This window comes from Brachionichthys hirsutus, chromosome 13 (genome assembly GCF_040956055.1).
Source record: "Brachionichthys hirsutus isolate HB-005 chromosome 13, CSIRO-AGI_Bhir_v1, whole genome shotgun sequence".
NCBI lineage: Eukaryota > Metazoa > Chordata > Actinopteri > Lophiiformes > Brachionichthyidae > Brachionichthys > Brachionichthys hirsutus.
In genome coordinates, this window is record NC_090909.1 from 5732231 (window position 1) to 5758429 (window position 26199).

The following is a 26199-nucleotide window of genomic DNA, read 5'->3' on the forward strand; positions in this document are numbered from 1 at the left end:
ATGCATTTCAAGAAAACACACCATATGCACTTGTCACTGAGTGGATAATCCAGCGATATGCGGGATCAAGGTTAATCTGTCGTTAAAAAATGAAATGGAACGTACCAAGACCCAATATCTCTCACTCAGCGTTTTTGCAGTTTTGCCTGGTCAGCACATTTTGCTGAAGGGTGAAAGTCATAATGACTTCCTTGGGACTCCAGATGTAAAGCCCATAAGGACTTTTCTTTCCTTTTTTCTGGCACACAATACATCCTTTCACCTTTCTTTCACAGCTCTTCTCTTGCATGATAGAGTGGACCTTTGGAAGGATCATCTATCATTACATGGGATTACCATTTCTTTGGATGCTAGGATCATTTAGGATTACATGGAGATTACTCCATATTTTTACCCCCACCCCTCCACCAGATCCAGCATTATATTTTCCGCCCGGCATTTTTTTTGGTAAGACGCTGAACCTCAGCGTTACAAAACCTTTGTGATTTCTCCCTCCTTCAAGTTATTTTGGATAACCCGCAGCTACTTTTTAAATGTAAAAGGAATCTTATATATCTCACGTTTTACATATTTTCTACCAATTAACCAGACAAGCCTTAAAATTCCCTCAAGAGTCTCATGCTGTTACTCGCTCCTCGTCCCTCGGACATCCCGGTAGACACTATGGCTGCCACTGTGGAGAGGAAACAACACAATCATTAATTAACAAATCAGCACGCTATAAGGGTTGGATGTGAAGGTCATGTTCTGATAAAATTGTCATTATAGAATCTAGCTATTAGAAGAATGATAAGGAGGGTAAGACATTACACAAGTATTTCCACCAACAAGAAATATGAATTTTGAGAATCCTTATATTTCAGATGGAAAAGTGAATGTTTGAATGCAGGATATGCAAATTACGGATATAGTTGTCATGTAGTGAGGAGGTCAGGGAGATACAGTATGTTTAATCATTGTCATCAAATGTACTCATAATATATAAGACTCACCAATTGTCTCATATTAGTATTTAAAACAGAGCAGTGGGAGGTATTTCCCATACTCCATCCTTATTTCTGAATTGTTCCATGCCATCTCCTCCTTTTAACATGTCTCCCCATCTTCCTCGACAGCTCGTCATCCTCCACAAATATGTATCTGGTTTGTGGATTTGATGACCTCTATAGCCGCTGAGAAACAATATGGATGTGACTGGCGGAGTGTGTTCACCAAGCAATGCTGTGAAATTGGTGGGTATAGTCAGAATCACTTTGGGGAGTTGACTTGCCATTATCCAACAGCATAAATGGCTGCTCACCTTGAGTAAAGGTGAAACGAAAAGTTATTTCAGCAGACTGTCTAACTGGACTCCCAGTGCTCAAATGGCTGGATTTTGTGTTTGTGGCCTTTAATTTATGATTTAAGTTAAATGAAAGACTCTCTTTGTTCACCTTGTCCTCAAACCACTTACTGGAGAGACAAGCAGGCATCTTGACACCTTATAAACCAGCCTGGATGCTACAGTAAATGTTAAATGTCTCTGGATCAATACAGCTGGTCGTTGCTCTTCACTGTAGAGGGTGTCTCACACTGCTCTGCTCATGAGAGATGTGTCTGACCTATAGGCTTGCATCAGCTCACTGGCAGCTGATCGTGCTACCAGAGCTACACACACACACACACACACACCCACACTCTACTGTGCTCATCAATCCAGCTGTAAGTAATGCAAAAACAAGATCTACCTAAAAACAAAGAATTAAGACAATCTATGAAAATTATAAAGGGATTTTCATATTCCTTTACTCATGTTAAGGATAAATTCACATTTCTGACTGTTGAGGGACAGGCAACAACAGAGAGTAGTAGCGCCATCTGCTGGAAAGATGCCTCTTCTTTTAAAACGCCCATGGCAAATCAGGGCAGGGAGAACATATGGAGATGAGAGAAATACATGTTGCACATGAACTGTCGTAAAAGCTGGCCCAACTGACCCAACTTACATCAAACAAGTCGAAATCACTGCAATCAGCTGATTTTCTGAGCAGACATCTGCTGATTGCAGCTCCATTACAAATTTAACTTATTTTATTCACAATATAAAAACAAAAAAAGGGCTGACAGATTTCCTGACAGAAACTTGACAGTAATTGTTGAGTAGAAAAAGGACTTAATCCTGAGAGGATCTCGAACTATCAGTGAGAAGATCGATGTCCACGTCTCCAGAATGGGCTGCAGACGTGCCGTTTTGGACAAACACACACACACACAAATGACCACTTCAGGACTTGCCCTGCAAGATGTGTCGACAGCGTGACAGCTGGCCCTCAGATGAGGAAGAGTGATGGGGTAGGCTTTTTTTTTTATTCATCGCCATGCATTTGTGGTTTGTGTGCCTGTTTATTATATTTCTTTCCCACTTTTCAATCAAAATCAAAACACCGATATTTGTAAACGAGACACTTGCATGGGCATTTAAAATTTTTACAATGCACAAACTGACAATGTGAAAATATAATTTCTTCCTACCATTGCTTGATAGTCCAGCGGCATATACAAGAGTACCTTGTTTACCAAGGGGGGGTTGTAACAGGGAGGGTCAGGTCTGGTCAGTGTTCATGAAAGATTACATTTGTCATTCCATTCATTTATCAAAACTAAAATAAAATTATAACACACACAATAATGAGTCTAAAAATGAAAAGACAACATTGATTTGTAGAAAACAGACCCCTTCTCTTGGGTAAATGTTCTGCGTTGGATTGTATTGATCAACCACAACATCCTCTTCATTTGAACTTGACAAGATGGAATGCGGGACAAAGAGTGAGTTGACAAAAAAAAACCATCACTTATTGGAATTGATTTTCAGCCCTGTCACTTTGAGCCCTTCCACTGGTCATAATAACGGACTGCTCTTGCAATCCTGCGATTTTTCGCCAGCGTGTTCATTGCTGTGACATTTTTTCAGATCCGAAGTTCTCCAAAACAAACTGAACAAAAAGCCCAATATAGCAATTTGGCTTCCACATTTGCCCTTCCTGATTGAAAATATCTCATAAAGACATCACATGAAGCCGTACTGGAAGTCCGGTTCTGCTGCATCTGAGCTCCATCTTCCAGGTCGTTAAGTGTGAAATCCTGCTCATCAGTGTCATGAGAGATAATGAGACCATGTGAGATCTTATTACCTTCCAGCCCAGACAGTTTCATGCAGCAATAATTACTCCCACTGGCGTCTTGCTTATTGACGATGCCTGCCCAAAGCATCACTCGGGGACTAATGCTTTCCCTCCTTCACAAGGCGAACAATGGGATGAACACTTCTTTCAACCCTGTGTGATGGATTTAATGACAAAATGATTTTCCCCTTCATTTTATTGCAGAAGAGGAGTGACACATGCAGAATAACACAGGTCTCTGAAGGGATGTGTTTGTGCGATGGCGGAGCTGTAAACACTTTTTTTTTCTCCTTCTAATTTTGCTCTGATTTCATTGAATTTGATGGTAAGTGAATGCGACCGACCAATGGCTGTTAACTCGCAGCAAATGAAATGCATTACAAACGTCTGCAAGTGGGTCCCTCGTCAGTTCTCAGTAATGGCGTAATGTCTATTGGGTCAGAGTGGAAAAATGGGCTCTATTGATTTCTGCAAGGCAAGAAAAGGGACGAACAGAAGCAGGTACGGGTCCGTCCAACGAGTCTCGGCCAAATCGTGAGTTCAGTGTGCAGTGACAAATGAACTGCGGAATGAGAACGAACACTCTGAAATCAAGCGGTATGGATTGTTGAGGCCGAGATTTATAGCTTTGGGGTCTTCCAAACCTGGAAGTCATAAATTGATGCAGTTGAAATGCCGCTTCGGCCGGGGGGGGGGGGGGGGGGGTTGCTGCTATGATTCGTTTACTACAAGTGTCACCAATGGCGGCTCATTGTTGTCCCACATCACGGCTAATAGAATATACACAGACAGAAGTTAAAGGTCGTGACAAATCCGCCTCTGTGGAGCGTCTGACTCGGGCGAGGCAGGACACAACCACCTCTTTGCTATTCGTACACAACACATGTGGCCCTCGCTGGCACTGACAGGGTGACAGCTGAGAAGAGAACACATAGAGTGCAGAAACATGTCAGTTGGTCTGTAATTTTACTTTTGAAGTCACATCTGATACACAACTGATTAATTCTCTTGAACGGCAGTGTGTGTTTTTCTGCTGTTAATGTATTCTTGATTTTGATTGACAATAAAGAAAACAAGCAGGGGGCTATTTTTTCTTATTTTTTTACAAATCCAATTAACATTGCAAATCAAGAGTGGGTTTAGGCTCCACTCAAACACCCTTTTTTTTCTTAAAATCCTCTGATGCATTAAATTTCCCAATTCATTTTGTTTTATTTTATTTTTTTTGTCACAGAGCTGCGCTATTGTTCAAAAACTATTGAAGACGCATCAATGAACCGGACCTTCTGACATGTTCTATAATTAAGACAAACACTGGCACTGCCATTTATAGTGAGTGGATCCCGCATATGCTGCCCGGCTGCTGGAAAATATTCCAAATGTGTATCATTACATGAGTGAAAGAACGACAAATACTGTGTTTACTCACGTCTGTGTAACGCTCAGTGAAACCTAAAGTGCCCAGCTGTCAGCTTCAAATTACCAAATGTTTTTGAACATAAAGATTATATATATTTTTTTAACTGTTAATAATTTATGTCTTTATTATCACTGGTTTGAGTTATTCACCCAAATGTCGAATGTCTGTTTTTTTTCTTTCTATTTCTGTAACTTCTGGTCACGAATCCCTTCGGTAATGATAATATCTTGTCTCCATGTTGCAACATCGATACGTGAAGCTTTCCAATTGATGGCTGGGCAGGCTGAAACGGATCTGCAGTTCACCCAAACCAAGTTATTTTGGAAATAAGTGAAACATGCACCGCAGTTGTCTGTTAGCCTCGCTCATTATGCTTTAGAACTGCTTACACTGCCAACTGCAGTTGGACATATTGGACAAAAAAAACACATATTGGATAGCAATGTTCTCCGTCTGATCTGCTATCAGATGGCTGAAATTCCATACTTAGTTCCTGTTCTGGCAACTGAGCTACGTCCAACTGACAGAGACAACGAGATGCTGGTAAAAGCTGAAGGTGCAGAAATTCACATTTCATTTAACACTGACGTTCAGTGAAATGAGAATTTACTTTGAAATGAGAATTTACTTTAAACAGGCTTCTTCTGGAAGTCTCTGACAGACTGATAGGAATACTGGTCAATATTACAAATTACACAAGTTAAAATATTTTGAAGCAAAAATAAAATGTAGGGCCAGTGAGCAAAATAATTATGTATAAAACCATTTTATTTTGACATCTTTAATAATACAATACTATATATATATATATCTATATTTGTATTTATATTTTTACATAGGACACAAGCTACTAAGGAACACGTACAATACAGTCAGCCACATAGAAAAATATTAGCGTAATATTGGCACAGATGAAGTAGTATTTACTGTATTTTACATGTACAATCAGAAAATAAAATTAAGACATGTTAAGGTCAAACAGTTTTTTACATTCAGTGCAAACACACGGATGTTCTAGTAATGAGCAATCACATGACATCTAGTTTCACATGCGTAAACACACACACGCACACACACACACTATAAGAAGGACCAACAGTAAAGGGCAATCAAATACAAAAAGGTTCAAGTCAGCTACTTTTGAAGGTTGACAGCACTTTCAAGGACGTATTGGATTTATGGAACCACTCTGAATTCATTCAATCATTACAGCAGCTTAAATACACAGAAAAGGAGTCATACAAAACAAAACACACCTGGCCTTAAACACATCCATATGATCCATAAGCCTCATCCATATACAGAGCGTGTGTGTAAAGGGAAGGGAGGAGTTAAGAAATGATGCATGATGCACGGAAACTCCTGCATATCGCTTGCACAGCTTTTCTTAGTGGCTCTTTGAGAACGATCTTGGCACCCTGAAGGAGCCCGTTTGATTAGAGTCAATCACGGTGACAGGCTGCTTACCGTGCAGCAGCACAGATGCTGCTGGAGAACAAAAAAGAGCACTTCAGCCTGTCACCTTTTGTAGTCTTTGGAGACAATACAGTGGAAGACCGAGACATATGACCATGGCCGGAAAGAGAAAAAGCACACGTTGTGACCTTCAGAGCTAAACTAGAAGTGTATTTAAAAAAAACGTGCAATGTTTGATATCTTGTATAACCAGTATAAGGTGATACAAGGCTGATAATAAAATGCAACGGTTAAATGTAGTGTATCACAGATATTCAGCTGATGCACAGCCGTCGCTGTGGCAGTGCTCATAACAGTTTTCTAATGTCCAAATCTTCTCACACACAACCCTCGCTGATAAAAGACATCTCTTCTTCCACGCATGAGTGTGACGGCGAATAGAAAAAAGGAGGGTAGAAAAAAAGAATAAATCATTTATTTGCTTTAGCTGATGGGATGATAAACACACGGTGTGTCGACACAAGTCCAATAACATGCGGCAGCTTCTGCTATGAGAGTGTTTGCCTGCCATTATCGTGCATTAAGCTGTAGCTGGGTTGTAGAAATGACAGCGAGCGAGAGAACCTCACTGGCGTTTTGTAAATTCACTGAGTATCCCGGAAAGCAAACAATGTCGCCCTGATTTATGGCATCTAAGAAATTTTGAATTCAAAGTGCATTGTGCAATCTGTCTTTATGGAGGCAATTTTCAAATGGAAATTGAGGATCATTAGACCATAGGATTTAACTGTATAAACAAAGTGCGTTTACTTTCATATTATCATGCGCATATTTGTCATCAATCATATCAGCAAGCCTGTTTCCTGTCTTCCTGCCAAATGCTTCCAGGGAGAAAATGGAAACAAGTTGTGGTGGTCTTCATCTTAGTTATAATTCTATAGATTTGCTTCAGCACTGCTGCAGGACAGTCCATCAAAATAATGTATAATCTATGCACAAGAGGCACTGCACTATAGCAACCCTATCTACATTAAACATGAGTCATTAGCAGAACTCAGAAGCCCTGTAGCCCGATGGATAAAAAAAAATACAATAGGCTTATTTGACTGCACAACTACAACTTAAAATTGATTTTTTTAATTTGATGTGTATGTATACATATTTCTTTACTATGCTTATAACTCTTTCTTGTGTATAACAAGAATTTGTGTGAATCTTTGTATTTTTTTTTTGTAACGTGAATTGTCTGTTTTTTGTTTTATAAAACAATAAAGTAAAAAAGTAAAAGTAAAGTAAAAGATAAGGCTTTTTAGTTTCTACAGTAAAAAGCAAAGTACTTGACATATGAATACTTGGCAAAATAAACTGAATCAAGCTATTTTTAGAATGCACTCACTGACTTTTCTGTGCAGCAGTCATCTTAGAATGCTTTTATATCCCACATAGCCTTAAATCCTGTGGTTAGATTGAGGTTACCGGTACTAGTTAAATATAGTTTATCTGCTAATCCTTTCAGGGATACTAGTAATCTGCCACTGTTTTAGACTGTGTATTTGTTTATGTATATGTGTTGGCTTTGTGAGTCAAGAATATGAACCAAATTGTAATGAAAAGTCTAACAATAAATCCCGCACCGTTCACTGATGCTGTAGCTTTACGAAAGCTAATCATGGCAAATGAGTTGGAAAGATGTAGGAGAAGTCGGGCGAGGGAATAACAGACATCCACTATCGGAGTTACATGGAATAACATAAAAAAAAAGAAAAAAGAACTAACATTGCCACTGCATCCATTAGAAACAATTTGACTCTCATTTGACAGATTGGATAATACTAATAATGATCACATTTAGATGAACTGCTTACATCATGGACTCGTGTAGCTAAAAATAATTTCAATAATATATTATTTTTATGTTTTGTACAATAAAATACTTTATGTACAATCAAGGGGATGAATAAATATATTGCCTCAGATTCTAGGGAAGGTTTAACACTGTGATCACTGTAATCCAGGCTGAAATCCAACTCTAAAGGGAAAGATGTTAAATGTCACAGACCACAACTCGTATCTGTCAGTGCTCTGATGTTTTGATTTTCGGACTACACACCAAATTCAGACTGAGTGAGCGATTCACTATTTATTTTTAATAACCGCTGCTGATGATCCTAAAGAACGGGATATGTAGGGCTTGCCTCTCAGTTTTCAGGAAAGGATACCTTACTTATTAATATTCCTGTACATCTTGTACTGACCAAATCCTCCAAAGGGGCTTGATCAACCACCAGCAGGGCCCCGCCCTGTGAATCTGCAGCACTACCACTTTCATTTGAAGTAGTTGAGTCCTGCCACTAAGAAGAACTTCTCCAGAAAAAGCTCAGAATCCAAGACAGCGATGTGGGCGGCGCGGCCAATGAGGGTGTTGGCTGTGTTGGGCAGCGCGTGGAACACATTCTGGCGGATCAGCCGGCACTCTTTGGCCTGCACCAGCGGCTGCAGGAGGTTGCTGATCATCTCAGTGTACACGGGCCCTTCAGTGCAAAAAATGACACGTCCAGTGAGTCCTACTACACAAATGATTCAAATCCCCAACCAGGAAATACTGTAGTCAAGCACAGGACCCTGTCTAAGCACACAACAGAGTCGGTACACTTTCAGCAGAAGTGTGGGCTCCAGCTGAACTATTAAAAGAAAGAGGAGGAGAATCAAACTGAGCATTGATGCAATTACGCCTGACCTGTGGTCCGATCTTTAAGAGCGGTTTTGCACATCTCTATTCTGGCAGAGTGGAAAGGAACATAGCGGTCCTGCGGAGATGCCACCAACACCACGTTCTTGAAGAAATGGAGCCCTAAAAAGGAAATAGAAATAAGAGCGTCATTGAAGCTGCACAGTGAGTTTGTGTGTGTGTGACAAGGAAAGGAAGACAGGAGAAAGGAGTGCATTGGTTGTAAAATGCAACGTGCAGTCACCAGTACAATGACAGGCTTGATGCGATAAACCTGCAGGTTTTTTTCTCTCAAGTCTCCTGTCTGTACACTTTTAAGCGAGTGTACTGGTGGGTTTTCAATGACAGGGTTTGGATCATTTTGTCAGCCTGCCACAGCGCTGGAGGGGCTAAAAAGTGTTTCCAGGCTTATCTTCTTCAATCCTGTGACAAACGACTGCTTTGTTCCACTCACACAGTGGGGAGGCCTCTCACAGGCGTTTCTCGGCTCGCTGGCAGGGCTTGGAGTATTTGTTAGCTGACATACAGAAAATTCACAAACAAAAAGACAAACTGACAACATTTTCACGAGCATCTAAATAGAATGTCTTTCAAGTCGCAGCCTCGTAAGCGAGACAGTCAGCGCGCTGTCTCTGTTTCACGGCTGCCTGTTGTTAGTTTGTTACCTGCTTTCTGACTGAGGAGATACAGGAACGTTTTCCGTGGATCCGTGTGATCTCTGAAGGTGAGCTGCAGCAGGGATCCGGATTTCTTCAGCTTTTGCATTAACCACAGACCTAGGCAACACGCACACACACACATACAGATGCTAGTCTTAGATGCTGCTGCTGAGGAGCACAGTACTTCAAAATGCAGTGCCGTACTGCATCACAAATACAGCTCGTCTTCAGCGTTTTATCCTGCAGCTGATTGGTGGCCTCACCTGTGCTGACCAACGTGCTGCTGTTGTACAGCGTTCCCAAGTGTGGGCCAGACAGCGAGAGGAAAGTGTGTAGTTTGGGCAAATAGCAACGGAAGCGAGGCCTCGTCAGCACCGAGCGGATGATGACGTTCCCCAGAGAGTGGCCGATGAAGCTGTTGGCCAAAGACAAAGAACTCAGGGAGATTAGCTTGAAATTTGAGTCGGTCGAGAGAAAAAGGCCCTCGGATGCTGCTGACCAATGGCGATGATGTATGCATCACTCATCTTTAAATCAGAACTTCTTTAAAGGGAGGTGTGGGGAGCTTCAACATGAGCTATTCGGGAAAATCATGACATTCTCCAACGCAAATGGCTTTCACACAGAGGACATAGTGTCCAAACGAACATCAGTGGGACATATTAGATACTTGAACTCCTTTCTGTCACTTAATTTAATTACTCTACTGTAACAGAAACACCCAAAAATCCCACAATGTCATGTCTGCTCCGTCTCATCTGTCTCCCACCAAACATAATATCAAGGAAATGCAGGACAAAAACAGATGCTGCGGCGGCTGTTCATTTGCGTTTGCATTTGATGCATACCCTCTAGAGGATATGCCACAATTAAGAAAGTTAACAAGCTTTGGTAGAAACTTTTATGAAAAAAAAAAAAAATCATTGGCACATTGAGGGCAATTAAGCGGGAAGATGAATGGCTCAATTTGATTGGAACTAGGCAACGCACTGCTTCATTAGGGAGTGCAGTCCATCAAGTGAAAGTCAGAAGCTTATTGGCAGAGTATGATAAGAGCTTTCTATCCATTTTGTGCCACTTGCTCAGTTTTATAATGCATGCCCTATTTATTATCGCGGAACAATGAATTCAAGCTTGAAGCCGAGTCTGGCAATCAATGCAAAGTCTCTGCTGCCATCTACTGACAATATAAAGTGGATGCTGGCCGCTGCTCTCGTTTGGCTATTGGCAAATTCACTCAAGAGTGGCACCGTCAGTTATGTGCATGCTGCACGGTAACGGAAGCTGCACAGCCGTCTGACCTTATCCTGCCGATTGTGAGATTGTACAGCTGGATGTGCTGAATGATCTCATCCAGCAGCCTGTCTGTCATGGTGTCAAAATCTGCAAAGGTATCGGTCTGCAGGGAAAGGAGAAGGAAAGTCTCAGCGGTCAGAATGCTACATGTGGCTGGGCATGTTACGGGTTTTCTCACATCACTGCCATCGACAGATGTACCTGGTTCCTTTCGGACATGAGGAAGTCTAGCCTGGATCCTGGCAGCCCTAATTCAATAAAAGTCTTCACCAGTCGAAGGTCTGCACTGTTTCCTGGAAGAACAGAGCAAATTAAGACTTGCAATTTCTCCCCCAACTCTTGAGAAAAAACATCCATTAATCATTTAAGAGACACCTGGAATATGCTTTTTGAGAAGACCACAAAGTAAGACGTGCTGTTTTAACTGAGGTGCTCTCAGGATCGCACTCCAAATACAATCTCAAATAGATGAGCAGTGCATGACAGATGTTTTGGCTTGACAGCTGCTGTGTCCTTGCAGAAGAACTGATCTTCAGTAAAATACAGAAATCCCTTGCACTCACCATCAAGCCCGTGGACACACACCACGAGGTGTATGCCATCATCAAACTCCTCATCGTCCTCCTCGGGGGGGAAGTAGGGCAGATCTGATGCCAGGAGAGGAAGGTCGCTGTATAAGCTGGCCTGAAAGCTTAACTCTTTGAGCAGCTCCTTTTTTGCTTTGTGCAAACTGGAGAAAAAGGAAGTAATATTTGGAAAATGAATAAATACATTCAGCATTCTGCACTAAAACATTTTGAGTAATGTGCACAGACAGGAAACACAATGCATAACAATATGTGCAAGAGTAAAAGTGCAGCTGGAGGTAAATCACTCCGACATGTTTTTGTGTTCCTGCATTTAGAGCCTGAGAACCCAGAGAGAACCGAAGGAGACACGATTAGATCATGGCAACTACACAGAGAAAAGTCCTCATGAAACTCACTTTAGCATACGTTCATTGGTCTCATCATCCATGTTCAGGGGATTGAGCGAAGAAGAGGAGATGATACCAAAGGAGCCCAGAGGCTGATGGGTGATAGGTGAGGTAGCCTGGCGAGTAGACAGCCCACTGACAGACGGAGAGTCTCTGACAACAGAAGAAAATGGCAAGCAGGTCGGGGCACAGGACACGGACATGTTTACCACCTCCACCATTTTCTTATTCACGAAGGCAAGCCCTAAATTGGGAATCTTCGAGGGCTTAGTCTGGCAGGATGATGTCACATCAATGATGGTCAGTCCTGTGAGGTCACTTGGCCTTTGTGTGGTGGCGTTGCTGCAGGGAAGGTCACTGGACTGTTGGAGGCCTGAAGGATCCAGACTCTCTTGGCCCGTACGCCGGTCAGTGTGATGGAAACGTTGGCTCTCTTCCCTGGTGTTATTTCTCTTCTGATCAGCCGAACCTTTATGCACACATGGTTTGTCTCCACACCTGCAGGGCACTGCTTCCATTTCTACAAGATGCACATCCTCCGCTGAGGTATTTACAGCACTGGTGTGTGTCTGATCGCTCATTTTCTCCCCCTGGCGACCAATAACAGTGCTTTCCTTCACACGAGGGCTTTCTGCAGGCTCCTGAAAAAGCAAGCCTTCAAACACACCGCTCAACGCTGGCTTGGCTATGCATGCCTCTGACAGGTACTGCGAGGGGTTTGACGTTTCAGACTTAATATTCCCCTTGAGAATACGGCCCAGATTTGTTCCGAAATTTGGATCTAATGCAGAGGATTCAGATTGTTCCGATTCTAAGTCGCTGCTCAACAAAGAGCCCTTGATGCTCAATGAATCCTGGTGTTGCATTAATCTCTTAGTGTCTATTTCTGGGTTAAGCAGCACATTTTCTTCGCCAGCAGATTCAGGGCTGCTTATCTGAGGTGCAGAGACTGACTTGGTCAATTTGCTGAGCTGCTCTTGCTGTTGGTCCTCCTCGTAGGGCAGGGAGCTAATAGAGGTGAGTGAGGCCTGTATACCTGCACTTGGAAGGCTGCCATTGCTCTCCATTTGCAGGCCTTCCAGAGAGCTGCGGTGAACTGAATGGCGACACACGATTTGCTTTAGATTATCCCGTTCGCTGGAAAAATCCAGAGGACGTCGGTTATGCAGAGCGGCGTCTAGGGGCCACGCTACCGAGCTGGGCTCGCTCTCAATGCCTGAGTCAGAAATAACTGAGGAAGAGCGCTTCATAATCTTGGAGCTGACCAGACCCCCATGATGAGTCATGTCTTTTCTGGCATCGCCAGGAAAGGAAGGCATATTTGGATGCATAGAGGCAAAGGGAAGGCGAATAAGAGTAATGTTTTCACTCTCGTCATCCACAGAGCGATTTAATGATGCAGCAGCTTCAGATTTCTCGTCATTGGATTCTCCCTCGATTACATCACCAAGTTGGATTTGATTTTCTTTTACGTGATGTGAATCATCGTTGCTGTCACAAAAGCCAGTGAGGGGATTGCGATTGGACGAGAGCGCCAATACTCTATCCGGTTTCCCCTTTGGTTCCTTCAAGTTTGCCACATCTGCTAAAGAGCGGCAGTCGTTGTCCTCAGAACAAATGGAGTTAGGGGTACTTCTGATTCCGGTGCTGGCCTTGCTCTGCTCTGCTATAGATGATACATATGTTGGCAGGTCCATGCAGTCGTCGCTATCCATAGGGCCTTGCAATACTGCTGGTGATGTGACTCCCTGGAGGCCTTGAGGCATCCCTTCGGCAAGACTAACTGCAGGATCTGCGTTGGTCTGTCCATCAGCGGTTGCCACATGCGATACCCAGTCTGGAAAAATAAGAGTTCTAGTTTAATTCTCTCACATTGAAAAATGCAAATCCTTCTCTATTACCTGTTTGAGGAGACTCCACGTATCTGTCCTCAAAAATGATCGGTAGGCTGTTCCAGTCTCCATCGATGTCCAGGCACTCAACAGGCAAAGGAGGCATCTTGGTCAGGTAGTCTGAGCTCCGAACGTCTGCAGCAATCTGGCCATGTCTGTTAATTCTGACTCGTGAGAAAAATATCACAAATACTGCAATTCTCTCAATTCATAGAACAAGATATTTTTTATTTTTTTTATGGGGAAGCTGTAACTTACAAGTCCTCTTGAAAAGTAAGCGAAATCTCTTTGGGATGTTCAGTGAAGAAATATGCCTCTGAGAATCTCCTGACCTGGGGTTTCAAAAAACAAACCAAAACACTTCACCGGTAGAAACATTTCATTTATGCACGCATTAAAATATTCCAAACACATCTCCCACTCTGTGACACAAACGTGGATCAATGGTCTCTTCTATGACACCCCATTAGAGATGTGGATTGGCCTTCGCAATCAGCGACAGATATGTAGAAATCACGAGCAACACAAATTTCAGGCGAGTATTCAAACCACAGTAATTACAGAATTATTAACAATTGATATCTTAATTCTACTGATGGGTGAAGAGATGTCATGACATAACAGTAACTCCTAATACCAAATAATATCATGCCAGAGCAGACATTTTCATTATTTCTGAATGACTGGGACAAAATCATGCCATGAGACATGTATTCATAAGGGCCAGAAATCAGTTAGAAACCGGGGCGGCTTGGTGGTGTAGTGGTCAGCGCTGTTGCCTCACAGCAAGAAGGTACCAGGTGTAATTGTGTCTTTGTTGGCGTGTGGCCGCCCCACCCTGAGCGTGTGATGCTCCTGGGCCAGGTAAGAGAGGATGTAGGGATTGAACACAGCAACGGAGAGGAAGTGGTTCCACAGAGCTGCTAGCTGGCAGCAGAGCCGGCTCACATCCCTGCTGATCTGCTCCGCCACCTTCTCATGGCCGTCCTGCATCTGTTGGAGCCGCACATCTATTTCAAGCAGCCATGACTATTGAATGTCTCGTTGATTGTTATCAAGCTTCCATATTTTGGTAATTTAGCCATTCAGTTATTCCCTGACCTTCAACTAATGGATAATGAACAACATCTATATAGTTCTTTTTCTTAGCATTGCTCTTTTCACCTATTCAGAATTTGGTTTCCATTGCTGACCAACAAAAACAACAATGAGCTACTGTTAAATCCAGAGTATTAGATTAAACAAAAACAAAAAAAACGATATTTCTCTGTGCATAGATTAAGTTTGAAACCATGCACAAGCCAATTTTGCATACACACATCATACCTGTAACTCTGTCGTGAGCTGATTTAGGGTTTCTTCCACAGCCAGCACCTCTGAGGAAAGAAAAAAAATATTTGTTGCATCCAAAGTGTTTGATTACATGGTGTGACCCGAGCATCTTTTTGATTGAGAAAATATTTTGAAAGAACTCTGCAAAAGTATTCATTCAGGCTAAAGACTAAAACTATGAAGCCGCATTTAAAAGCAAATTGAAGGGATCTTCATTGTTAGAAGCTATAAAATCTGTGGATGGCTACGCACATTTATTTATATTTATGTGTCATAATTCTGAGGGGACAGTACTTTGATTTACAGGTACTTGCTTATGCTTGTATGCAATCATATTTCAGATTTAAATGACCTTTACCCCATCAAATGCCTCAAAGACAGATGATAATTTTTTTAATCCAAAATAAATGACGAGCTGAAAGAAAAATCTGATGCTGCTTCTCACACGTATTAATAGAAAGAATGAGATTCAGCAAATGAGGCCAGTATTAATAATGAATCTCAATGCTCATTAGCATTTATGTGTGGGACCTCTAAGGGCTAAACGTAGAGTCCTCACCTGAGTTGAGTGGGGTCTGCTGCAGCTGTGGGACTTCCTTCAGTAATGCTGTGGAGTAGCTATGGAGACCTCTGTGTGCGGCCAACAGGAGGCGACAGAGCCTTCGGTGCCACGTATGAGCTCTCTGCAGGCAGTTTTCACTGGGCACATAAAAGCTTCCCTGCAGAGAAGGAGACACGGGAAATGTCAGATCCTATGTAGGTCAGTCAACGCTCAGAAAAAGGTCTGCCTTTATAATGGACATGCATGCTGTAAAACCCAATCAGATCATGCATCAGCTGTGAAGAGGATAGAACCCTGTTCTGTGACCTTTAAGTTGACAACGGTGAGATGTGGAGCCAGAATCCAGGGAGTCGCCACTTTCCAGAGCTTAATTAAACAAGCAAGAACATGCTACAGCAAAAATACAACAAAACAAAACAGAATCATTCCTAAAGCTCCCTTGGATGTGAGCACTAATTAGAGTGTGTAATAGAGGCCATGTTTCCAGTAGGTGGCTCGCCGCCAACAGAGTAGAAATATCAGTTTGTATTTCAACAGAGTAATGTCAGAGTTTCATGTCCAGGCATCTGCATCTTGATGCTATAATCACATTGTTCTTCCTCACCAGCGACCAAGTGAGTTCTTTTCATGGATGGGATGATTTGGTGTCGCCAGCAAGGCTCTGAGCATGGAAAGGCATGTGATGTTCATGTCTCTGGATGCATGCTGCAATTTGCCTCAAGCAAGCACAGTCTTGGGCCCTGTCATCACACCTGTGTGCGCTCTGTAATCGCAGCGGTTCAGCATACTTGAACCAGGAAGGAACATCTGTATATGAACTTTGATAATCTCTTTACCTTTATGGAGGCCTGCCTGGATCAGTCAAATCAGTCAAAGACAGAGAAAAATGGCTATTTTTCAGTGGGAACCAGCTATTATCATAAAATCATAGATTTCACGCTAAAAAATTCTGAGGAGATTTATTTTAGGTCTAATTTCTATGTAAACTTTCAGTCGGCCAAAATGACAAAATCATCCTCAAGCGTCAGCATCATTTTCCTTTCAAAATACCATTTAAGATGACAGAGAGAACCTTTTCATTCATTTTACAGCTGATATTATAGTAAATCTACACAATGACCTTTTTTCAGCATCAACACACACACAAGAAGAAAAGAAGAGGTGTCAACAGGGGAAGTGTTGAAACGTAGTGCAGCCAGAGGGGGGGATGCTCCAAATAAATAGGTGGCGGGTTCGCTCTGTGCAGCTTCAGCGATCTGGTACGTGGCGCATGTGAGCAGAACTCATTACTGTGATCAAACGAACCCCCCCCACTCCCACCCTGCTTGGCTAAACGCACAGCTTATTAAAGTGCCCAGCCAGGGGGTGGGAGTAAAAAGCAGGCGGAGGAGAGTGGGGGCCAACAGGGCGCTCATTAAGATTTACAGTTTGGACTGTGATGTTTGATGCAGGTTTTAATGGAAGGGGAGAAGAAGGGATGCAAATGTTAACCAACACGACAATAAAAAGATCAGCTTCAGCACAAATGAGGTTATTGAGTGTGGAAAATCAAATATCTGACCCAGACCTGCTGTTAATATGGAGGGTGAAATGAAAAGAGTGCAGACAGTCTAGAAAATCATAATAAAGGATGAGTAATGGTAGATTAGAGGCCCATCGCCATTTCCAGCAAGAGGCTTGTTTTCCTGTGGTAAGCATGCGATTCAAGAGAGTCAACGGTTCATCTCCTCAGGCCGGACATTCTCACTCATCAATGGCTGACAGTGTTTCTAGTTTGGAGTTCAAAGAATGAGTTCTGCTTCATTTCAACTTTCTTGGATTATTTAAGTTTGACTTACAGATCCTTTTGAAACAGATTGTGACGTTAAAATGTTTGAATCAGAATAAAACCTGCAAATGACTGTGAATTGTGCCTCATTGGCGTGAAGTATGGTTTGGGACGTTCTGTATTTCTATGCATTATAGTGCCATTTGTAGCATGGAATTGACAACATCTCATATATGTAAATAAAAATGTTAGAGACAAACCCTGATCATGAAGATATTGTTTGACTGAAAAAAAACATCTTAATAGCTCTCTAATTGTGCATTTGTGACCTGGCTTGTCTGATGCACTGTTCAGTCTAACCATATCTTTATGTGATTAAACTGTAATAAAATAATTAAAGTATTGCAACATGAAACATATAATCATGAAATATTACCTATGATAACAATAATTGGATTATCATATATGTCACTGTGCAATAGTGCACTTTAACTGTTGAGCAGATGAGGGCGGACAGGAGGCGTAAAGACTGGAGCATCATTCCAGGGCAGGCTGCTCTCTCTTACAAATGCTAAGCCTGTAGCCGACTTGTAGTCGGTTCCAGATCAGAATGACCCCCCCACCCCCCCCCATCTGAATCCTGTTGCTTTTGAATGACACAACAAATCATAACGGAATACAATAAGCCTCCATCCGTAAAACAATATTGCATTTGTGACATCGTTTGGCTGCTTGAGTCTAAAAAGGGAACAGATTAAATGAACATTTGAGACAGTTTCCAACCATCTGTGACCTTCCATTTAAAGCTTAACATACCTCAGAGATTACAGGTTTGCAGTAGCCGCCACCTAAAGCAATGCTGTCCGCTGACGCGGCAGACGTGTCGCTGGTGCTTTCTGGCGAGCCCTTCCCCAGCCAGGAGCTCTTCCCCGGCCGAGCAAAGCTGTAGAGGAAAGAGGCCCCACGAATGATAGCGACCCGCATGAAGGAAGGCAAGTAAACTGAGCGGCATGAGCTGCTACAGTCATCTCTGAAATGCATGACTTCACACACTCTCTGTGACACTGAATTAATCAGTGAAGTGTTTAGGAAACTATGTAAACCCAACAGGTCCCTGCGGTGAACTGGCGACTTGTCCAGGGTGTACCCCGCCTCTCGCCCGTAGACTGCTGGGATAGGCTCCAGCACGGCCCGCGACCCGGTTACGGATGCAGCGTTTGGAAAATGAATGAATGAATGAATGAGCCCCCCTCCCCAACACGTTTGTGCTATCAATAATGAGGCTAACATAACACCCTGCTCATGGAGCGGATGTTTAAATGATCAAAAATACAATTCTGTTGGTACGAAAATATAAACAGGTATAGTCATCGATTGTGTGACATGTAAATGTTTGTCTTAGCATTTGAACGCTACCTGATTAGGGGCTGATGCAAGGCGACCAGTGAAGCATGTATCGAGACAGAAATGACAGACAGGTGGAAGTAGTCGAACATGACGGGGACGTGGTGGTGGAGTCCTCTCCGGGGGTGGAGGTGGAGGCTGAGGGTCCGACTGCTGATCAGCGGGACAGTTGTGATCTCTGCCAGCCTGAGAAGATGAGAGAGGGATGTTACACTGCAGAAATAATATATTTTGGAGTTTACTCAAATATGACAGAACATACTTTTGACAAGGAAGTGTGGCAGACAAAAATACAAGTTACAACATGTACAACACACAAAAAATAACTATTCAATATCAGATAGATGTGGACTACGTTGCAACGCGACTACAATAGTGGTGGTGAAGGTGCCAGTTAAAAATGAGATTAAGGCACACATTTGCATGACAGTGGAGACACACGGGATGTGGAAGTGGCACAAAAGGTCTTGAAACACTTCCTGCTTCCTCTCAATATTCACGGTATCCAAATGGATGTTCAGATGTGGCACAAATCTCTGTGGCCACATGACGATCTGTGCCACAAGATGGTCTTTTTAGATATGCGGCACTGTTAATCTCAAAATGAAATATTTTATTACTGCAGTCTCTCCCCAGGTTATAACACATATAACAGGTGCTTTTAACACTGTTGATTCAGAAGCATTGTGATCGGGTGATTAAAGTGATGGCTCTGAGCCAAAGGACAAATAGCTCTTACCCATGCCTCGTTTGCTTTCTCAGCCTTGCATAAAAACAGCACAAGGACAAAGTGTTGCATTTCCTCTATCGAAAAACACAGACCGCACATTTGCAAACTGCCCCCAGAAACCTACTGTTGTTCATTATCGGTGAAATGAAGATCCAGCTTCAGTTGAAAATCCACTTCACTCAAAGCTTCCTCCACCTGTAAAACATCGGCAAAGATGTTCATGTATTGTCGACATTATTTCATTTCCTCTTGATGTAATTCATGTAATTTACATGTTATAGGTCTATACAGACTGGCATATATTGGTCATATATATCGGTCTAAATAAGGTGATTTAACGATATTACAGCTGCCTTCACTGTGTCTGTCATGTGTCTGTTCTAGAGCCCGGCTAGTGATAAAATGTAAGCACTAAAATGGTGATGATTGTTTAACACTCTTGTCTCTCTCTCCATATATATTATCATTATTGTTTGCTTCAACAGACTTTGCAGAAAGAAATGTCATCAGCTTGACTCACACTTTCTCCATCCAATAGCAGGTGGACCTTGAAGATCATGCAGTCATTCACCGTAATCTCCTCATTCCTGTAAAGGATCTGAAATATCCTGCTGGACCCGGCGCCGTCCTCGACCCCTGCAGAGCTGAAACTGCCCTCTCCTGATGCTGGGACACAACAACATGCACAATAGTCATCAGCTGGACAATAATATCGTTGTCAGATATATTTCAACATGCAAGGCTTCTACTTGCACATTCATACATGAATTAATATTTTACAGGCGGTTGTGTCAAAAAATAAACACATGTATATGCAGAAATAACACGAGACCTTCTATTTGGCAAATGCATGAAAACCATGCATCAAGATATGAAGATATGAAAATGCATTTCCTTTTTCTGGATTTTCAGTTTTTAAATTCAACAGGTACAACGATCAAATCTGGCTCTCAGCGGGTAGACTTCAGAGTGAGCCATTTCAATGCCACAGCACAGACCAAATTTGCATAAGAAATGACTGTGCAAACATGTAATTTCATATAATATGCTTACCGTACTTTCTCATTCAAAAATGAAAATTGCTTTTATTTTAAATCTGCCCATTTTTTTCCACATACAGAGTAATTTATAAAACTCTTCTGACATATAATTTTAAATTCGTATTTGCATGGATTTACAGTAAGTAGTTCACTCATTGTTTTGAGCGAGAGTTAACACGTTTTAGGATAATAACAGGAACAAATCAGGCACTGTTCACATGAATCTGCCTCACAGAATGACTACAGGTAACAATCAACATGTCCAGTTAAAAAAAAAAAAAACCTCCCCCCCTTCATGTCAAGAGAGCATCTAATTATGCACATATTTTCAAGCACAGGAAGAAACTGACAGAAATGAGTTTACAGGCTTATGTATACAGCTGCAGGTGCTCATGAGCGATTGATGGATCCTTAATGTTTTGACCTGCTGTCTAGCTGTGAGCCATGAGAGGTCTTGCAGAGGCCTTTAAAATGCCCTGCTGAGTCGTGCTCTTCTCTTCCTCATTCTTACCCTCCCTCTCTGCAGGCGTCTTACTGATAATGCTGTCACCGCTTGCTGCATCAAGCGCCCCCCCCCCCCCCCCCCCCCCCCAAGCAAAGACACAGATGTGTGAGGAAACGGCCGGTGTGAAAGGCTCGGCGGATTATAAGTCCTCGCGGGCCTGTACTGTGTGTGGAAGCAGCTGGGTCCGTGTCCGTCAGGTGAATCTGACTTTGATATTTGCGATTTTACATCTCCTTGTGCTTCTTTGATGTTCTTCTAACCAGCTATATATAATCAGCGTTTTTAAATGTATGACGTTGAGGCATTTGATCACCTACAGCGTTCTGTGTAAATGTGATGGCGGCGTAACGGCAGGTCCATTTTTTCCAACTCTCTGACGTTGATGTTTTAACAGTGGTGGGTCTCATGTCTGCATGGACACTGTACTCTGCAGCAGCAAGCAGTGTGCAGGTGGCCACCATGCATAGCACACAACTGCATGGCACACAAAGCAGCAACACAACTGGACTGATTAAATACAAAATACAAAAATGCAAATTCTATCTCATGGAATATTATTTAGAAAATAATTTATAAAATAATGATATAAGAAATGGTCATTTGACTTTATTCTAACTCAAGTGTTGCTTAGCCAAGTTAGAAAAAAACATAAGCTTGATGTCTAATATCCATCAAACCTGGCGTACGTTAACCACAAATAAGCAAATGCTTCACAAAACCGCCGTGGTGGCAGGGTTAGAAGGTCGGCAGGGCTTTTCTTGACAAAACAACCAACCAACCAATCGAGGCATTTCAGTTTTTTATCCATGGATGACCCGATTTGGTGACTACCATAATAATTATAATGCTCGAACAAGATTATTATTAATAATAGAAGTTGCTTTACTCTCAAGTATATGGGCAACACCATTATTATTCTTTTATATGCCATAAAGTAAGAGAACATAAGCGATAAAGTTATTGTTCACCAGAAACCCAACAATGTCAACACTATGGAACGCTGCTTGTCTATTGTCGGATACAAATGTGTCTAAAGTGCATTTTAATGCTGGCATTCATGTTTGCATTGAGTTAGATCTCAACTTTACTGCAAATGAAAATATAAAATCCACCCAGTTCAGATATGTTAAGCGTTTTAATGTGACGATTCACAGGTATTGGGGAGTTCATTACATTCCAAACACTAAAACCCACTGAAATGCCCTGAAGCTTTAACCACAGTGAGTGTGTGCTGGAAATAATCTTCTTACAGCTGTTGCTCTCCATCTGCCTAAGAGAGCGAGCGTGAGAGAGAGAGTGTGTGTGTGTGTGTGTGTGTGTGTGTGTGTGTGTTAGTCCTTTCCCATCGCTACAACACACAACTGGAAATTGACGATTGTATCGGTGAGTAAGAGACACCTCAAACAGCGATCCGATTCCCACTTTTAACATTCTACCATTCTAACCATGTTGCTTTGTTGATTGTGACTCACAGCTCACTCACTAAATATATCGGGTGTGCCTAGCCTTGCTTAGCTGTTGCTTCCCATTGCTTCCAGGCGTCATGCTTTGCAAGGTTAAACCACATCCTACATTCAGCTCAAAACAAATGCACTATGCACATTTGATAAATTGCATTTTATTATTATTATTTTATTCCGACTTTGAAGGATAAAACTAACCACACAACATACATTTAGTTGTCCATTCTGTACTGAGACAATGTGCAATCTAGTAAACATTGTACTGATGCTCCTCCAGCTGAACTCTGCCATGTTGTCTCATCCTCACCCGACATCATGCAAAAATGCACCTCCAGGATTTCGGGGTTTAAAAACAGAACAGAGAGCAACACCACCAAACTGCTATGTTTTACCGTTTCCACTGTGATATATTATATTCAATCTATTCAGCTCTCTGTGTAAAGAGGCATAGAAAATACTCTTGTTGATCGCTGTGTATCTGAACCCTTGAAATTATATAAATCATTGTCACATCTTAGGCTGTGATGAGTCACCTTGAAACGCCATGTCCTTGCTCCCCCACACAGACACTCTCACACACAGACACACACATACATACACACACAGTGCACTGGTTTAAGCTAAAAATAGCCATTATTACTGTGAATCAGTTTTCCAGTGAAACAGCTTCCTGTATTACTGTGGGTTTAGATTTTAACGCTTGGCTGGCACTGTGCAACAATCTATGAATATAAAGGACAGGGAGGTGAGGGAGGAATCTTTTTATGAAACAAACCATTTGTAAGTATTTAGGAGAACACAAGAGTCTTTATTCCCAGTTATCTAGATGTTGACATGTAAAATTGCTGGTTATCTTCAGAATTTAATAAGAAACAAACCTTTGATGAAAAGACTCATTTTGAAAGATCAAATCAAGCTACTTGATTTGACCAATTCAACATGAAGCCACTGATGGCTGCAGAGCTAACAGTTGATATTTGTGTGTCTGTGTGTGTGTGAGTGTGTGTGTGTGCTCTCCTGACCTGTGTTGGCTTGGGTCGTAACGATCACTCGGTGGGGAACTCGAGGTGAGATCTTCAACCCGGCTCGTATCTGATAGAAACTGATGGAGAGGATCGAAATGTAATAGACATGCTTAGAATTGCATTGAATTACTTCTTACTTATTTTAAGTTATTTTGATGTAATCAACAATTTATAATGTTGTTTAATACAAGGCAAAAGCAAAGGAAAGGAAGGCGTTTAACTTGGAGAACAAATACATTCAAGAATATTTTCCCAATAAACACAATCCCTTGTCAATACTTCCTAATAAGACATAAGATCATTTAAATGTATAATATTAATATTATTTTAATATGAATACTTTGCATTCTTTTAGCTCATATGCGTGTCTGTGGCTGTTCTCGCCCGTGACCGTTCTCACCCGTGACCGTGCTTCATATTACTCATTGTGATAATATGACTAGATGGTATACGATGATGACTTTATTTAAAAAACTGTGAAGTTTTCAACTTTGAAAATCAATTTTCACAGCATGGATCGGAAGTTAGCAATGACTTGTTAAACAAAACGTGCCATGAATTGTACAAATGTCACTAAATTATTTAACTACAATGGGCAAATGGTTATTAATAATGAAGAAGACATGCACCTCTGTAAACTGTGCAGGGTATCAGATGAACACTAGCTTACAATTCCAAAGCACGGAGAACCATCTATGCATAAATGACAAATGCATTGATGCAATTTGGGAAATCATCTAAATTCATAAAGGGTGAAATAGAATGCTGGCACGGAGTTATGAATGGAACACCAAACAGTCTTTATTGCATGACATTATAGAGATGATGGGCAGCGAGGAAATACAAGGGATTTAAAAAGGATGGTGTGACAGCTCCAGTCAATGCAGCTTTGTGTAAAAGCACATTTCAGCTCTCTGGGGACATCTGAGACACCAAAGTGTGGCCTCGATCACCGACATCACATGAGTGTGCAAAAGGCAGCACTTCCAAAGACGGACTCTTGACAGGGAAGAGCACAGTAAAGGATTTCAAGGTTCAGTAAATAAATAGGTGATGTTTATGGAATGAAGCGAGTGGCCACTAGCTGGTCAGAAACCAATGCACTCCTGTCCTGCTTTTAGCAGCCATTTACACATTTGCATTGGTATTCAATAAACGACATGATTATTTCCTTAAAGTATTTGGTGCGAGAGGCTACGCGGTAGGACTCAAAGGTCCTGTTGACTTAAACTGCTCCTGTTCTGCAGAGCCCCAGGTTTTACGTTGGGATTCCAGTCTCTGATCTTTCTCTCTCTTCTTGGTTTTCACATCAAATCTCTGCTGCAAATCTGAAGCAACCTAGCAACCGGTAGAAACAAACATATTAGTGCACTCAGATGAAGGGATTACCATGTTAAGGCTTTGGACCATCCCCCCTTTAGAGGGAAAACTCATTTTGATAAAGCCAGTGTTCCAGTGAGCCAGAGGCCGGCCAGATGAGAGGCTTTAATCCTCCTTCATCAGTGGACAAACATGACCTTTTTGCTTGGAATAGAATATGATGAAAAACGCTACTGAAGGGTAGAAGTTTCAGCGTGGTAAAGTCCTCCAAAGCCTAAAGTTGCTGTAAACTGTACATCATGATGTCAAAATGTCTAAATCGATGTTTGATGTTTTTTAAGGAGGTTGCTCTGAATGTTTGCGACAGACACATTGACCACATTCCTCTTGAAATATATTTGTAGCACAGTGCAAATACAGGCACTGCATACAATACTAACAGTTTTGCGGGAAGCCGCAAAAAAATTGTCTTTGATGTGTATACGATTAACCGAAATATGATGTTACACATTTTGACTTTGACTTAATTCCATAATCAATTTCTGTACATTTTGTTACAACACTAATCAAATGAAAGAAAAAGCTTATTTTTCTGAATTTCTAATTCCCAGGATCCTTTAGGTGAATGGGTTCAGCGAATCTGCTGAAATTCCACTTGTGAATCCGATTAATATAAATAGCTGTGATTGGAGAAATGTGATCCCCTCAGAGTAAAATTGCTTACCCCCTTTGAAAGAGATCCACATTGTGAAACTTGTGCAACTCTACGGAAAACTCCAGCGTTCCCTGTACTTCAGACATGATATAATCCTGCTCATCACCTGTTGGCGAGAAGACAGTCTGTAAATGTGACAGAAATAAACAAAAGAAGACAAATATTCCATGAAAGATGAAAAAAAAATATTTGTAATGTATTTGTAATTGACTATTGTTGCATTATTTTCTTTCTACATTTAGACTTTATATTTATTGTGCTGTATATGTACTGATGGCAACATCAAAATGCTACAATTCCTTTCCTAATGGTACATGTATTGGCTATTTGTTGTTGGAGGTGTCTTTTTGTGATCAAACAGCACTTAAGCCATTGATCTTCTAATGGCTTCTTTGTTGGCTAAATCTCAATAAATAATGCTTTTTTTTTAAGGTAAAGTTTTTTGTTGTTTTTTACATAGTGCCAAAGTCTAAAACATAGTGGGGCTCTATTTTCCTTAGTAACAGCCAAATAAATACAGACCACCCTCTACATTCAATAAGTATAAATTACCCACCTAGCTACACCACTATTTAAGGAAGGCTCAATGTCTGCAATTAAATGCTACAAGCACATGTAATTTGTCAAGGTTGTCCTCCTTTAAATGTATTTCTTTTTCCTGGTTAAACCAGCAGTCAGTTCTTATTTGTCACTCATGGGCGGAGAAATATATTCCAGCATCCTCTCGTAAACCACAATTTCATTAGCACAAATAGAGCGAGTTTGAATAGTCTTTTCCTTTGGT

General features: G+C 41.6%; 1 protein-coding gene across 1 annotated transcript; it reads right to left on the bottom strand.

Annotated features, from left to right (window-relative positions):
* Window positions 1-8325: 8325 nt before the first annotated feature.
* On the bottom strand, window positions 8326-25501 carry fam135b (family with sequence similarity 135 member B). Its single transcript, XM_068747099.1, has 19 exons — window positions 25425-25501; window positions 23378-23457; window positions 19868-20007; window positions 19472-19542; window positions 18630-18803; window positions 18030-18156; window positions 15443-15602; window positions 14878-14927; window positions 14389-14544; window positions 13810-13883; window positions 13561-13715; window positions 11669-13496; window positions 11247-11413; window positions 10885-10976; window positions 10689-10786; window positions 9651-9802; window positions 9394-9504; window positions 8738-8851; window positions 8326-8531 (listed from the first exon to the last, which is right to left on the bottom strand). The coding sequence occupies exons 1-19, from the start codon at window positions 25499-25501 to the stop codon at window positions 8326-8328; spliced, it is 4032 nt and encodes a 1343-aa protein (XP_068603200.1).
* Window positions 25502-26199: the final 698 nt, after the last annotated feature.